The sequence below is a fragment of the Nannobrachium achirus genome, assembly GCF_963921795.1.
Source record: "Nannobrachium achirus genome assembly, chromosome: 23".
In the NCBI taxonomy this organism is placed as follows: domain Eukaryota; kingdom Metazoa; phylum Chordata; class Actinopteri; order Myctophiformes; family Myctophidae; genus Nannobrachium; species Nannobrachium achirus.
This window is the reverse complement of record NC_137830.1, coordinates 5,371,897-5,385,856: the sequence shown is the minus strand read 5'-3', so window position 1 is coordinate 5,385,856 and position 13,960 is coordinate 5,371,897. Positions and strand designations below refer to the sequence as shown.

General features: G+C 39.6%; 1 protein-coding gene across 1 annotated transcript; it reads left to right on the top strand.

Annotated features, from left to right (window-relative positions):
- Positions 1 to 1,089: 1,089 nt before the first annotated feature.
- Positions 1,090 to 3,708, top strand: LOC308308506 (zona pellucida-like domain-containing protein 1; the record flags this gene model as incomplete). The annotated part of the gene is made up of 3 exons (XM_080753920.1): positions 1,090 to 1,100; positions 1,625 to 2,098; positions 3,375 to 3,708. 3 exons carry the CDS (start codon positions 1,090 to 1,092, stop codon positions 3,706 to 3,708), a joined length of 819 nt encoding a protein of 272 aa, XP_080610046.1.
- Between the last annotated feature and the right edge of the window lie 10,252 nt (positions 3,709 to 13,960).

The window sequence follows — 13,960 nt, the reverse complement described above, 5'->3', positions numbered from 1 at the left end:
TCGAGTGAAATCGTGTGATTGGCCAATTGCCTTGAACCACATAAATTACATTCTGCTAAAATAGCTGATCTACAAGCTCACAACACAACGTTTTGTGAGCTTTAAGGTTGGCAAAGAGGTTTTGTGTAGAGGGTGAGACTATAGTGGACTTAAAGCCCTAGAGCTGTCAGTGGTTCTCAACCTTTTCAGGCTGCGACCCCCAAACTAATCATAAAATAATCATAATCCTGACAAGCACTAAGAGCTGAGGAATTACATTTTGTATAACACGGTTCTATTGTGAAAATAGACGATGTGAGCTACTTGCTCACAACGCCTCGCGTTGCTTGTAGATCTGCTATTTTTGAAAGATCTTTGAATGTATCTTTTTAAAAGTGAACATTTGGGGGGACAACATGTTTTGAGATGGGGGTCCGCGGCCAAATACATGTAATTCTGGGGGATAAATGTAATTCTGGGGGTCCTTGACATGAAAAGGTTTGAGAACCACCGAGTTAGAAGGAGGATTTAGAGACATTTATAGAATCGATTGGAAAATATTCAAAGACTTGCACAAATGTTCATGATTTTTCAGAAATAGCAGATGTGCAAGCTCACAGCACAACACTCGGTGCCGCGCTGTGAGCTTGTATATCTGCAATTTTTTAATAGTTAAAGCATAACATAGTGGTTAAAGTGGTTCAAATCTAAAGTGACACATGGGTGAAGACACTGAGGTTAGAATTGCGTCCAAGTAATTGACTGCATAATACCTTATTCTACCATTTCCTAATGCCAAACACAATTGAATTTCCAAATAGTTTAAATTTAATCTGTCTTCTCTTCTCTTCTCTAGTGCTGAACGCATGGGAAATGGAAAAAGCCAAAGCGAATGCAAGAACTATTATATAATTTATAATTATATAATGACTATATAATATAGATCCTTATTGCGTCATTTATGAATGTTCTCTATTCCGGAGGATTTGAATGGGCTCTTTAGGCATACTTTAGGCAGATATGGGATACTGTACTTCATGTTAAATTACTTCACGATGTCTCAGCCTGTCTGTGACTCAGGTCATAGATATCACAGTTTCTGAAGACAATATGCTTCGGAGGTCAGGTTGTTGCCCAGAGAGTAACACGCTGACACGCTGGCAACGCTGGCACCCTTCTCCTTATAACACAATGCAATTGTTTAACATTTAGCTGGAAGCTTCAACCTTGTTTTGAGCCAATCGCAGTGAAAGAGACATGACCATAAAAGACTCCTGAACACCCATCAACCAGCATCAACCTGCCTTTGCCATCAGAGCCGACTAACACAAGCTATCCAGAGCTATTCCTAAATAAAGAATGTCCACACTGCTTATAGAGCCAAGATGAATTTACACTTTTTTTTAATCGTCGCTGCCGTCATAGGTAACAGTCATAGTAACTATACTATACCCAGCAGTCATAGTAATCTACCGGATGATTTTACTTTGACTAATAGCAATATTTACCGTTTATGTAATGGTTTCACCCCGCATCCTCACCATCCGGGAAAGAGAAGTTCCGGAGTTAATCCGGGAATCACGCAGCCTCCAGAAAACTATACTGTACATTCCGGAGGACATGACTCATGGAGGCCTCCAAAAAGCACTGACATCGAGGTGGCATGCGGCAACAACTCCATCAGTCTGGAAATCCAAGCCTGCGGCATCTACTACGCCGGCTACAACGTGACACTGTTGATCCTGAACAACGTCTCGGACCCTGCCTGCAGGGGAACCCTGGATACACGCGTATTTCCACCCGTGGTGCGTTTCAGCTTCCCCTTGAACACCACCCACGCCTGTGGCAGCGTCTTCAGGACCACCAGCGCTGCCGTCAACGTAAGCGGCGTCGTGCAAGCCTCTGATCCCACCACGGGGAATGCAGAGCTGAAGTACTACTACTCCTGCGCTTACCCCTCAGAGGACCGGATCAACAACACCCAGATCGACGTGTCGGCCTCGTCTATCGCGCTGACGGACAAGAACGGCAGCTTCGTCAGCACCCTGCATCTGAAGCTGTTCAGCGACGAGCAGTACGAGAGGCCCCTGGTGATGCCACAGGATGGCATCGAGCTGAGGTAAATTCTCCTTCTACAGCAGGGGTCTTCAACGTTTTCAGGACCCCTAAGTTGAGAGAGAGATGAAGCAGGGACCCCCACAATCTGTTAATAGATTCCATGTAGTTTCATCTTTTGACAGCACAATCATCAGTGTATTTTTGATTCATGTCAATTTGTGTTATCAGATCTTTAAAGGACAATTTTGTTTTTTTACAACAAGGGTTCATATTTTAGATAGTCATTAAAGAAAAGAAAAGATGAGTGTTAAAATGTTCTCATTTACTTCTTTCTATTGTGTAAGTGATTTTAACGATTTTTGATTTGCATGCATGCCCCTAGGTTGGGGGAATGCATGCAAGTGGCTAAATATGTATTTTTAGATACAATAAGCCCATTCCCAAGATGCACCGCAAAAAGAAATTGCCGACTTATTGTGTCTAAAAAGACATATTTACGCTTGCCCCCACCCACTGAAATCAAAATACTAAAATCGCTAAAACAATAGAAAGCAGTAAATGAAAACATTTTAACACTCATCTTTTCTGTTCTCTAATTACAATCTAAAATATGAACCCTTGTTGTAAAAAAAACAAATTGTCCTTTAACCACTTGAACCGTCAATACTTAAAAAAAACTTGACCTTTCACTCTGTACTTAGTCTGCTCTTTTTACCCTCTACACCAAACCTCTTAGCCGAAAATAGCCATCTACAAGCTCGATCTAATAGCCGATCCACAAGCTCACAACGCCTCGCAGCACGAGGCGTTGTGAGCTTGTAGATCTGCTATTTCTGGCTTAAGGTCTCTGAATATGGACGCTATAGGGGTTCAAGTGGTTAATATAAAAAAGGTGAAAAAAAAGGTTCTATCACAAAGATTTTGTGGACCCCCTGTAGTAACTCTGAGGACCCCCTGTTGAAGACCCGTTCTACAACACTGCCACCCAGTTGTGGAATTCCTTGACTACCTCCCTTAAAACATGTAGCTTGCTGGCATCCTTCAAAGCTGCCCTGAAAACGCACCTTTCAGGAGGCCAGAGAAGGAGGTAGTTATCACTACCCCCCCGTTTCCCCATTATTGAATGTTTTCTTTGCTTGCTATTTGTTATGTCCATGAATTAAATGTAGAGGACTTCCAACGTAAAAAATACGTAAAAGGTCTTATTTGGAATGTTCCTTTAAGGCAGGGTGTTTAACTGTACTTGTACTGTACTACATTTCTATATTGTATTGACTATAGGCCTACTTGTACTGTTCTCCATTTTTGTCTAATAAAATAATAATAATAAAAAAAAGCACCAGGATCTACGTGGAGGTGAAGGCCACCGACCTGACGGGTCAGTACAACGTGCTGCTGGACCGCTGCTACGCCTCCGTCTCGCCGCTGCCCAGCAGCTCCAGCTCCAACCTGATCATTCCCCGCGGCGCCACCGTGATCCAGAACGGCTTCAGCCAGAGCGCCCGCCTCTCCTTCCCGGCCTTCCGCTTCATGGAGCAGCAGAGCCAGACCGTCTCCACCTACTACCTGCACTGCATCACCCGGCTGTGCAAGGTCAGCACCTGCTGCTGTTGCGACTTCTTGACGCACCAGCACACCATCACCTCCCCGGAGATTCGTGTGCCTCGTTGACCTGTGCGTTGCAGCCGTCTTTTACACGAAGCTCAGGAACTGAACGCAGGGGTGTAAAAAGTACTCACATCTTAAACTTAAGAGAAAGTTTCAATACTGCAATGTAGAAAGACTCTTACAAGTAAAAGTCCAGGATATTTAAAATGTACTTGAGTAAAAGTATGAAAGTATCGGCATGAAAATGTACTAAAAGTACCAAAAGTAAAAGTACAAAATGTTTGAAAAAAGCCGATTGACGTGGTGTGAGCTTGTAGATCGGCTATTTTCAAATAGCCAAGGCAATAAAATAAGGCTAAAGTGGTTTGTGTATGTTTTATAATATAATCATTTAGATCTGCAAAGTAACTAGTAACTAAAGTTTTCAAATAAATGTAGTGGAGTAAAAGTACAATATTTGGATCTGAGATGTAGTGGAGTAGAAGTAAAAGTAGTGGAAATACTGAAGCATAGTACAAATACTTCAAAATTGTACTGTAAATCTACTCCAAAAGGCATACAATTTGGCACACGTCCCTGGGGTCATCCTAAAACATCCTAGAAGGGGTGCCCCCAAAAAATCTCAAACAGGAAGTGAATTATTGACAAAATTGAAAATGGCCGCCTACAGTGTTGGCGATTGACTCAAAAAGCCTATAGGGAATCTCATAGAGGCATACACTCTGGCACGTACAGTATGTCCCTTGGGTCATCCTAATGCCTCATTCACATACAGAAAAACCAAGCTAATGGTTTGCTTGGTAATTGTGGGCTCGCCTGGAAGGCGAGCACACGTATGTTATCTTCATTATTTATTTCTTTATTTATTTGTTTGTTTCTATACTAGTCAGTATCCTCAAAACTTTGGCGCGATTCATCTCTTAAACGCTTACACCTTTCAACACCATTCAAATTTTTATGTGTTCAGCTTACTGAGGACACGTGTGCTTGTATTTTTGGTTTTGAAATGTTTTGTAGTATAAATATAAAAAAATAAAAATGTTTAACTTTAAGCACCCAATGCATTTCCAATGGGTTTAGTGAGTGGGGAGAGAGTGTAGAAGGAGGAAAGGGACCCATGTTTATGTTAAGGCGCTGTGGCTGTAATATTCACACTTCAGATATGCTATTTATATCAATGCGTTCACACAGGTCTGCTCTCTGATTTGATCCAAATATCTAAGCTGTGTGATGTATATATTCTGAGTTAAAACTACAAATATCTATAAATGTCCCTCTCCACTCTACTGATTGAGACAGCTGTGATTAAAGGCCTGTCTGTCATTGGCTGTTCGGTGGTGCTGCAAAGTAACCAAGTACATTTACTCAAGTATATACAAGTACTTGTACCTACAGTACATTTTTGAGGTACTTTTACTCTACTTTCCATTTTTGTTACATATACTCTACTATAAATACAGCATTTGACAGCTTCAGTTACTTGTTACTTTGCAGATTTTATTATTAATAAAAAAACATAGATGGACCACTTAATACTGCTATGAAGTTGATCTACAATGTGCACGCACACGCACGCACGCACGCACGCACGCACGCACGCACACACACACACACACACACACACACACACACACACACACACACACACACACACACACACACAAACAACTGTTACTGTGTTACCTTGGAGACATTTGCTTGTATTTGTCTTTGAGACATGTTTTGTAGTGTTTTAGAAATTTTACTTAAAAAGAATAAGGTTTTAGGATCCCGGGCAATGGGATTTACAGTATATATCCTAGAACCCGCAGGGACACTCAGCCGTATTAGTGGTTGTTGTTGGTTGTCAGGGAGATATCACAACCAATGCATTTTCAAATCAGATCCACAAACACAATAAAAGTCATGCTCCACTCCTCAGTCTGGAGTGGCCACATAGAAGAACGCCTTGGTTATAGACATATTGGAGGACAGATGTGATCTGGGATTGTTAACCTACAGTATATGCACTCAATATACACCTCTAGAACACATAGAATATGTACAGTAAGGTTCAGTACAGTACAGTAAAAGTACAGTAAGGTTCAGTAGAGTACAGTAAAGTACAGAAAGGTACAGTACAGTAAGGTATAGTAGAGTACAGTACAGTACAGTAAGGTACAGTAAAGTACAAAACAATACAGTAAGGTACAGTAGAGTACAGTAAAGTACAGTAGAGTACAGTAAAGTACAATAAAGTACAGTAAGGTACAGTAGAGTACAGTAAAGTACAGTAGAGTACAGTAAAGTACAGTATAGTAAGGTACAGTAGAGTACAGTACAGTAAGGTACAGTACGGTACAGTAGAGTACAGTATAGTATAGTACAGTAAGGTACAGTACAGTAAGGTACAGTAAAGTACAGTAAGGTACAGTACAGTAGAGTACAGTAAAGTACAGTAAGTTACAGTAGAGTACAGTAATTTACAGTGAGGTACAGTAGAGTACAGTAAAGTACAGTAAGTTACAGTACAGTACAGTACAGTACAGTACAGTACAGTACAGTACAGTAAGGTGCAGTACAGTATAGTAAGGTACAGTACAATACTGTAAGGTACTGTACCTTACAGTACCTTAAAGTATCCTATTTGTTGGGTTGGAAGCGAGCCCACACTGTTTCGAAGGAACAGTATTTCTAGTTCAATGTATTCTCTATGCAAACCAGCTTTTAAAATTCCCAAGCTGAAAAAAAAAGCTTGGAAATTTTTAAAGCTGGTTTGCATAGAGAATACATTGAATTACCAAGCAAACCATTAGCTTGGTTTCTCTCAGTGTGAATGCAGCTTAAGACATCCTAGAAGGGGTTCCCAAAATAATCTGAAACAGGATGTTAGTTATTGCCCAATTAAAAATGGCCACCTACAGTGTTGACAGATGATGTAAAAGACACCTAAACAATATCATGGCAGGAAATGTGGTACAAATCTTAACGCATCCTACAAGGGGTGCCCAAATAATATTTGGGTTTATGTGGGTTTATTTGGGTTTATGTTTTAAACCTAACCCTTGTCTAATTTCAAAGTGGCCACCTAAAGCAGTTGACACAAAAGAAAACATAAGGGGACGTCATAAAAGTATATGTATTTGCCATGTATCCTAGAAGGGGTTATTTATTTGTTTGGGAAGGGACCATATTGAAGTAATTCTAAATGGATGTTTAAACAGTTGACAACTGCACAGTATGCAAGAACCAAGGTCAAAAACACTAAGTTACGCACTATGGGGGACCGGGCTTTCAGCTCAGCTGCTCCTCGACTGTGGAATGACCTCCCGACCACCTGAGAGCACCACAGTCCATTGACACGTTTAAAGGGGGACTAAAGACTTTCCTTTTTAACAAGGCGTTTGCCTAGACCGTCTTATGGATGTTTTATGTGTTAAACCTTTTCTTAGCTGTGTATAGGTGAATAACGTTCTGATTTTATTCACTTCTTTGTTTCTCGTTTTAATTCTTAGTTATTTTCTTAATGTTTTTTTTATTTTAATGTAGCACTTTGAGATTTGCTTCAAATGTAAAGTGTGTTACAAATAACATTTATTATTATTATTATTATTATTAAACCTGGGGTATTTTTCAGTCTACTTTCTGTGTACATCACCTTCTTCTCCGCTCCCTCCACTGGCTCCCGGTTCCCGCACAGAGTAAACAGAGTATGGCACTACCATACCTTCAAAACCTGATCGAACCCTACCCTTAATTTACTTTACTCTTTGAATCTTCTTTATTTATCTAACCCTCTTATTTTGGTCTATCTTCACTCTATCTATCTCGATCATTACTGTTTTTTTTTTATTAATGTTTACTAACTAAAACATTGACGTAATGCTATAAGGTAACCCAGCATCCCAGCATCTACACTTTCTCGAACAGAGGGGCTACGCTTTGCAGCCACATCGGAGTTCTCCACCGTCTTTTGCAGCCTCTAGCAAGTGTGTCCATAAAGGTGTTCATGAATCAGTGACTTTAATCCATCCAAATTTTTCAGGAGATGGAGCTTTCAGGTTTCTGGACTAAATGCCAGATTTGTAAACTGCTCGATTTGAATGTTGTAGCAGTGCAACCTCTGTGGGAGGAAAGGTTTCCATTGAGAGACAATTATGAGCAAACAGGTCCTTCTATTTTCATAATGTCAGTTGTCTTGTCATATAGAACACAGGTGTATATTTAATCTACTGTAAAACTGTTTGATTCTTGGCTATATAACACTTCAAAAGGATTAACCATACAAATAAATATCCCCCGTTAGGATAATAAGCAGTGAAGTCCCTTTATAATAATGATGATAATGATAGCTCTTTTCTAAGCACCCAAAGTTGCTTTACATAGGAAAGGAAGGAACCAAATTAGTTTTATTTTGTGTCAACTGCTTTATGTGGTCATTTTCAATTATGTTTAGTTGTTTCAGATTATTTTGGGCACCCATTCTAGGATGTCTTAGGACGATCCAAGGGCCGTGTGCCAAATTTTATGCTTTTATGAGATGTTTAGTTGTCTTTTGAGTCAATTGTCAATACTGTAGCGGACATTTTAAATTGTGTCAATAACTCACTTCCTGTTTCAGATTTCTTTGGGCACCCCTTCTATGATGTCTTAGGTTGACCCAAGGGACACACATGTGCCAAAGTGTATGCCTCAATGAGATTCTATAGGTTTTTGAGTCAATAGCCAACACTGTAGGCTGCCATTTTCAATATTGTCATAATTCACTTCCTGTTTAAGATTTTTTTTGGGCACCTCTTCTAGGATGTCTTAGAATGGCCAAAGGGACATGCATGTGTGCCAAATCCTATGCTTTTTGGAGATTCCTATGGTGTCTTTTGAGTCAACGGTCAACAGTTTATGTGGCAATTTTGATTCTTGTCTAGAACTCACTTCCTGTTTAAGATGTTTTTGGGCACCCCTTCTAGGATGTTTTAGGATGACCCCAGGGATTCTTTTGGTGTCTTTTGAGACAACGGTCAACAGTTTAGTTGGCCACTTTGAATCCTGTCTATAACTCACTTCCTGTTTTAAAAAAATGGGCACCCTTCTATGATGTTTTAGGATGGCCCATCCATTTTAGGATGCTTTTTGGAGAATCATTTGGTGTCATATGAGTCAGTCAACAGTTTAGGCGGCCATTTTGACTTTTGTCCATAACTCACTTCCTGTTTAAGATTTATTTTGGGCTCCCCTTCTAGAATGTGTACCAAATGTGGTGCTTTTATCCACCGCTTAACGATTTGGCCATTTTCTGAGGTTAATTCCCCCTACTACAAATTTTGACAACAATAGCAAATAGATGGACAGTATATTTCAACACATATGGATAAACCCGCACCTTGACAAAAACACAGAGATTACACACATTTATCGATAGACTAAGAGAAGTGATATGGAATGGAAAAGTCATTAAACCCCTCTTTTTCATTTTCATTCTTAAAATTGCTAAATACAAGGCAAACATACTTATTTTTCATACAATCAACTTGACTACAAGTTAAGATGTACAATTTGAGGTACTTGGAAAGCCATACAAACGTAATAGGGGACCACTGCACAAACTGTCTTTGAATAATGTCTGTAAATGTTTGTAAATGTCCCTGCTATTCCTTATGCATGATCCGTTGATCTACATGTTAAACAACTCTATCGATGTCCCCATGTGTGAAAGAGTCTCTTATCGTCATGTTGTTATTCAAGCAGAGCCATTAAGACACATTCAAGGCCATTCAAGTTCCTATAGAAACTTAATTTGCACAAGATTACTCTAAAGTCCTTCAGAACAATACAACCTGTTGTGATGAACATCAGACCCTTGGTTCAGGTTGAAGGCACATAATGGCCTGGCTCCATGGCAAATGCCATTATGTGACTAAATAACATGTTTATACAATGTGAATTTGCTTTCATACGCCATAATTGATTTTCTTCAGTTTTTTGGAACAGGGGAGGTGGACTCACAATCCAGTGTCGCTAGCTATTCAAGGATCCAGTGTGCTTCAGTGTGACGCGTGGCAAATACCCAGCTTATTATGGTGACAAACGTCCGGGTTTGTTCCCACATGCCAGCATTAATCTAGAATTATTGAATGCTTGAACCAGTGAAAAATAGCAGATATACAAGCTCACAGCATGGCACATGAGTGCCGCGCTGCGAGCTTGTAGCCTAGATCTGCTATTTTTGAATATATGTATTTTCAAAGTGAACGTTTTTAACTAAAATGTTGCTTCTGGGTGGTCCCTGGAACTAAATATTTTGAGATGGGGGGTCTGTGTCCAAATAAATATCATTTTGGGGGTCCTTGACATGAAAAGGTTTGAGAACCACTGACATAGTAGTCTCTCAAGAACAGACTAACTGAGCTCCAGTTGAGTGAAAAGGACCTTTTCTTTGACGATGGCTGGCCAGAAAACCCATAGGGTTTTTACAAAAAGTCTTAGAAGGATTCAAAAGATACTTATAGAATGGGTCAAAATTCTAATTTCACGATTTTTCAAAAATAGCATATGCAAGCTCAAAGCCGCGCTGTGAGCTTGTATATCTGCTATTTTTCAACAGTTAAAGCATAAAATAATGATACACAATAATGTGTACCCGTTCTGAATGGGTTAAGTATGACAAAACGTCATTATGTGGAAATATGGTCACGACTCACGACGGGACCATATTTTCCCATAATGACGAGCACAATGACCGAACAGGTAAATAGGTACTGCATTGGCATAAAACAAAAGGCAAAGATACATTACAAGGCACTTTACTGGAGAGAACTAACTAAATCAAAACGAAAATAAACATGAGCTTTTGACACTAAATGGGAGCAACATAATAGCCTACTGTGACTGAAGCAAGGCAAAAACATTTGCGTGTGTCACAACTACAAGATGCACAATTCTTTGTTACATGGGAAATTACTTAATGGACTTGGAAATCTACTTACAAAAGTAATGGGGGACCACTTCACAAACTATCTTTGACTTTGTAAAAGTCCCTGCTATTCATTCTGCATGTTGTCATTTACATGTTAACATCTCTATCTGTGTCTCCATGTGTGAAAGAGAGTCTCTTGTCTCCTTGTTATTCAAGCAGAGCCATTAAGACACATTCAATGCCATTCAAGTTCCTATAGAAACTTAATTTGTACACGATTGCCCAATGGACTGCTTGCAATTCAGTGTATCTACTCTACTTTTCTATTGGGTGAAACTCCCAAGTTGGCATAGAAGAAGTTACTTATTTCATGGCTACACATATGGTATCTCAAAGGGTAATTGAAGACCACTGCACAATCTCTGACTCTGGAAAGTAAAATATGAACCGTAAAAACGTGCTTTTCAACACACATGAATATTTGTGTATCCCAAAGGAGATTGCAAGGTGTGTAATTGACTTATTTCCTGTGGTTGACTGATATTAACACACACACACACACACCTATGAACAAAAGCTCAAACACACCTCTTGACTTTGAATGTGTCTTTTATTTGTGACTACACAACCTGTACCAACCAGTATTTACATTTAACAAAGCAACAAAGGAATACACACAATAATGTTCTCTAAATGTTGCTGCTATCATTCTGCATGTCCTTCTGTCAAATGATTGGATGTATCAAGCATGCAAAACATAATATAGATGAGAATCTATATTATATATATTATAAATGAGAATAGGCTGCATATGTTTACATTTGCACAAATTGTACAGCTTTATGCAGTTATACTATATTGCTCTAACATTTCTGTGTACAATGTTTTATAATTGCTTATTTTATTTAACACACATGGGCTTGAGCTGAATAGAAAGTCCATCTGAGGAAGGGTGTGTGTTAAAGAACCTAAAGGATGCCCTAACCCTTCAGAACAATAGAAACATATGACTAAATATACAGACACTTATTTCCTTTGGTGAGTGACACTGAAAAATGAACTAGTACACTATCAATAATGCAAAGAACGAACAACCAAAATGAACAATGCAAAAAAATGAACAATTACATGGAAAAGGTAATATTGAGAAGAACAAAATATGCTGAGATTTGTTCAGCTATATCTGCTAAAAATAGTGGGACATGTTCCACAAAAACAATACAGTGTAATTAAAACATAGAATCAATATATGCTCATAATACATGTAATGTGTTTATAATAGGGAAGGTACTGCATATGCTACACTTTGTTATGCTGATGTGCTAATCATTCTCACCCAATATAGGTAAGCTGTTGTCCTACTGCTGACACAAATCATTCTTTCACATGAGTGCGCTCATGACTTTTTAGATTTGTTGATTGAATAAAAGCTTTTCCACACACATCACAATGAAAGGGTTTCTCGCCTGTGTGAATTTTTTGATGTGTTTTAAGGGTGGACATTTGAGAGAAGTGTTGTCCACACTGATCACATCCATAGGGTTTCTCTCCGGTGTGAATTCTCTGGTGGATTTTAAGGCTCTTCATTTCAGAGAAGTGTTGTCCACACTGATCACATCCATATGGTTTCTCTCCAGTGTGAATTCTATGGTGGCGTTTAAGACTGGACAGTCGAGAGAAGTGTTGTCCACAGTGATCACATCCATAGGGTTTCTCTCCAGTATGAATTCTCTGGTGGCGTTTGAGTTTGGACATTTCAGAGAAGTGTTGTCCACACTGATCACATCCATGGGGTTTCTCTCCTGTGTGGATTTTCTGGTGGCTTTTAAGGTGGTGCATTAAAGAGAATTGTTGTCCACACTGATCACACCCATATGGTTTCTCTCCAGTGTGAACTCTTTGGTGTGTTTTAAGTAAGGAGATGCTAGGGAAGTGTTTTCCACACTGATCACAGCAGTGTTGTTTTTGCTTAACCAACCTTCTTTTTACATTCACCTCTGGTAGGACAGGGAGGCCAGGATGCATCACTGGATTGGAAACAAATACAAAGGAAAGATTGATGAGTGATTGACATCAATTGGAGTACTTACACTTGCAAGCTGTTACATTTCTTGTGGATTGTATGGAGAAATAAAATCGCCAAATATTGTTATTAAGTAGGCCTAGTACCTAACTATGCCTACCCTTAAAAATGTTGCATGCCATAAAATACATGTATTAACACTCACTTACTGCCAATTACAAATGCCCTCGAGTGGCATTAGTGCCAGCCCTCTCCATAGACTTCCATGTAATTTGTAGTGCACAGATCATGCACACCCATGCACAGATCATGCACCATGTTTGTGCAGGCTGTTCACAGCTTTCAAACAAAAAAAAAAGATTGGAAATCCGTTCAGGCATTCTTGAGATAATAGCCATTATGTTTTCCTAAAATGTAAACAAAGATGGCTGCCATGTTTGATAGATGGGGTTGCTATGGGGGTTAAACATGCAATTTCGCGATTTCTATCATGCCTACTACATTTTTTGGGGTCCAAAAATCAAAAAAAAAAATTGGAAAACATTTTTTTTTTTTGTTTTTTTTTCTAAGTAAAAGTCGCCCAAAGTCGCTTGGCAGGGAAGCCCATAGTGAGAAAGTTGCTCTAAAAGTCACCTGGCACTGTATGAGTTAAGACTTAAGCAATTATAAAATTACTCGCATTCTATAGTCATGCTTCTGTTGATGAACTGTGGTGCACAAAATAGATGATCTCTATCTAAACAAAGCTACATGTCAAATTACAATGAAGCAACATATAATATTGTGAATAAAATGAATGTTGAGGAAAACCAACAGGGGATGATACGGTAGGTAGAGTAAGTAGCATACCTTGGTCTTTGTTTTCCTCCTGTTCAGCAGAGTTGAGTTTGAGAGAGTTCATCTTATCCTGAAGTCTGGAGTCCACAGTCAGATCTGATCAGAAATGATTGATATCCTGGAAGACTTGTGGAGAAATGACACAGACCAACTCTTCTTATACTAGAGAGTCTGGGGTGAAAACACTGACTGCTCTGAATGATTGGCCAAAGACAACAATAGAACCATCTCTCCACCAATCATCTCTCCACCAATCACAATCTAAAATACTCCCCTTCATCCTCCCCCAGACATGCTCTATGCAACCTTCTACAAAAGAAGTAACATTATCTATGAAAAAATATAAATATATTACTCGTACTCGTCTTCTTCCGCTTTTCCGGTCAGGGTCCGGGTCGCGGGGGCAGTATCCTCAGCAGGGAAGCCCAGACAGTCCTCTCCCCAGCCACTTCCACCAGCTCCTCCGGGGGGATCCCGAGGCGTTCCCAGGCCAGCTGAGAGATATAATCTCTCCAGCGTGTTCTGGGTCGACCCCGAGGTCTCCTCCCGGTTGGACGTGCCCG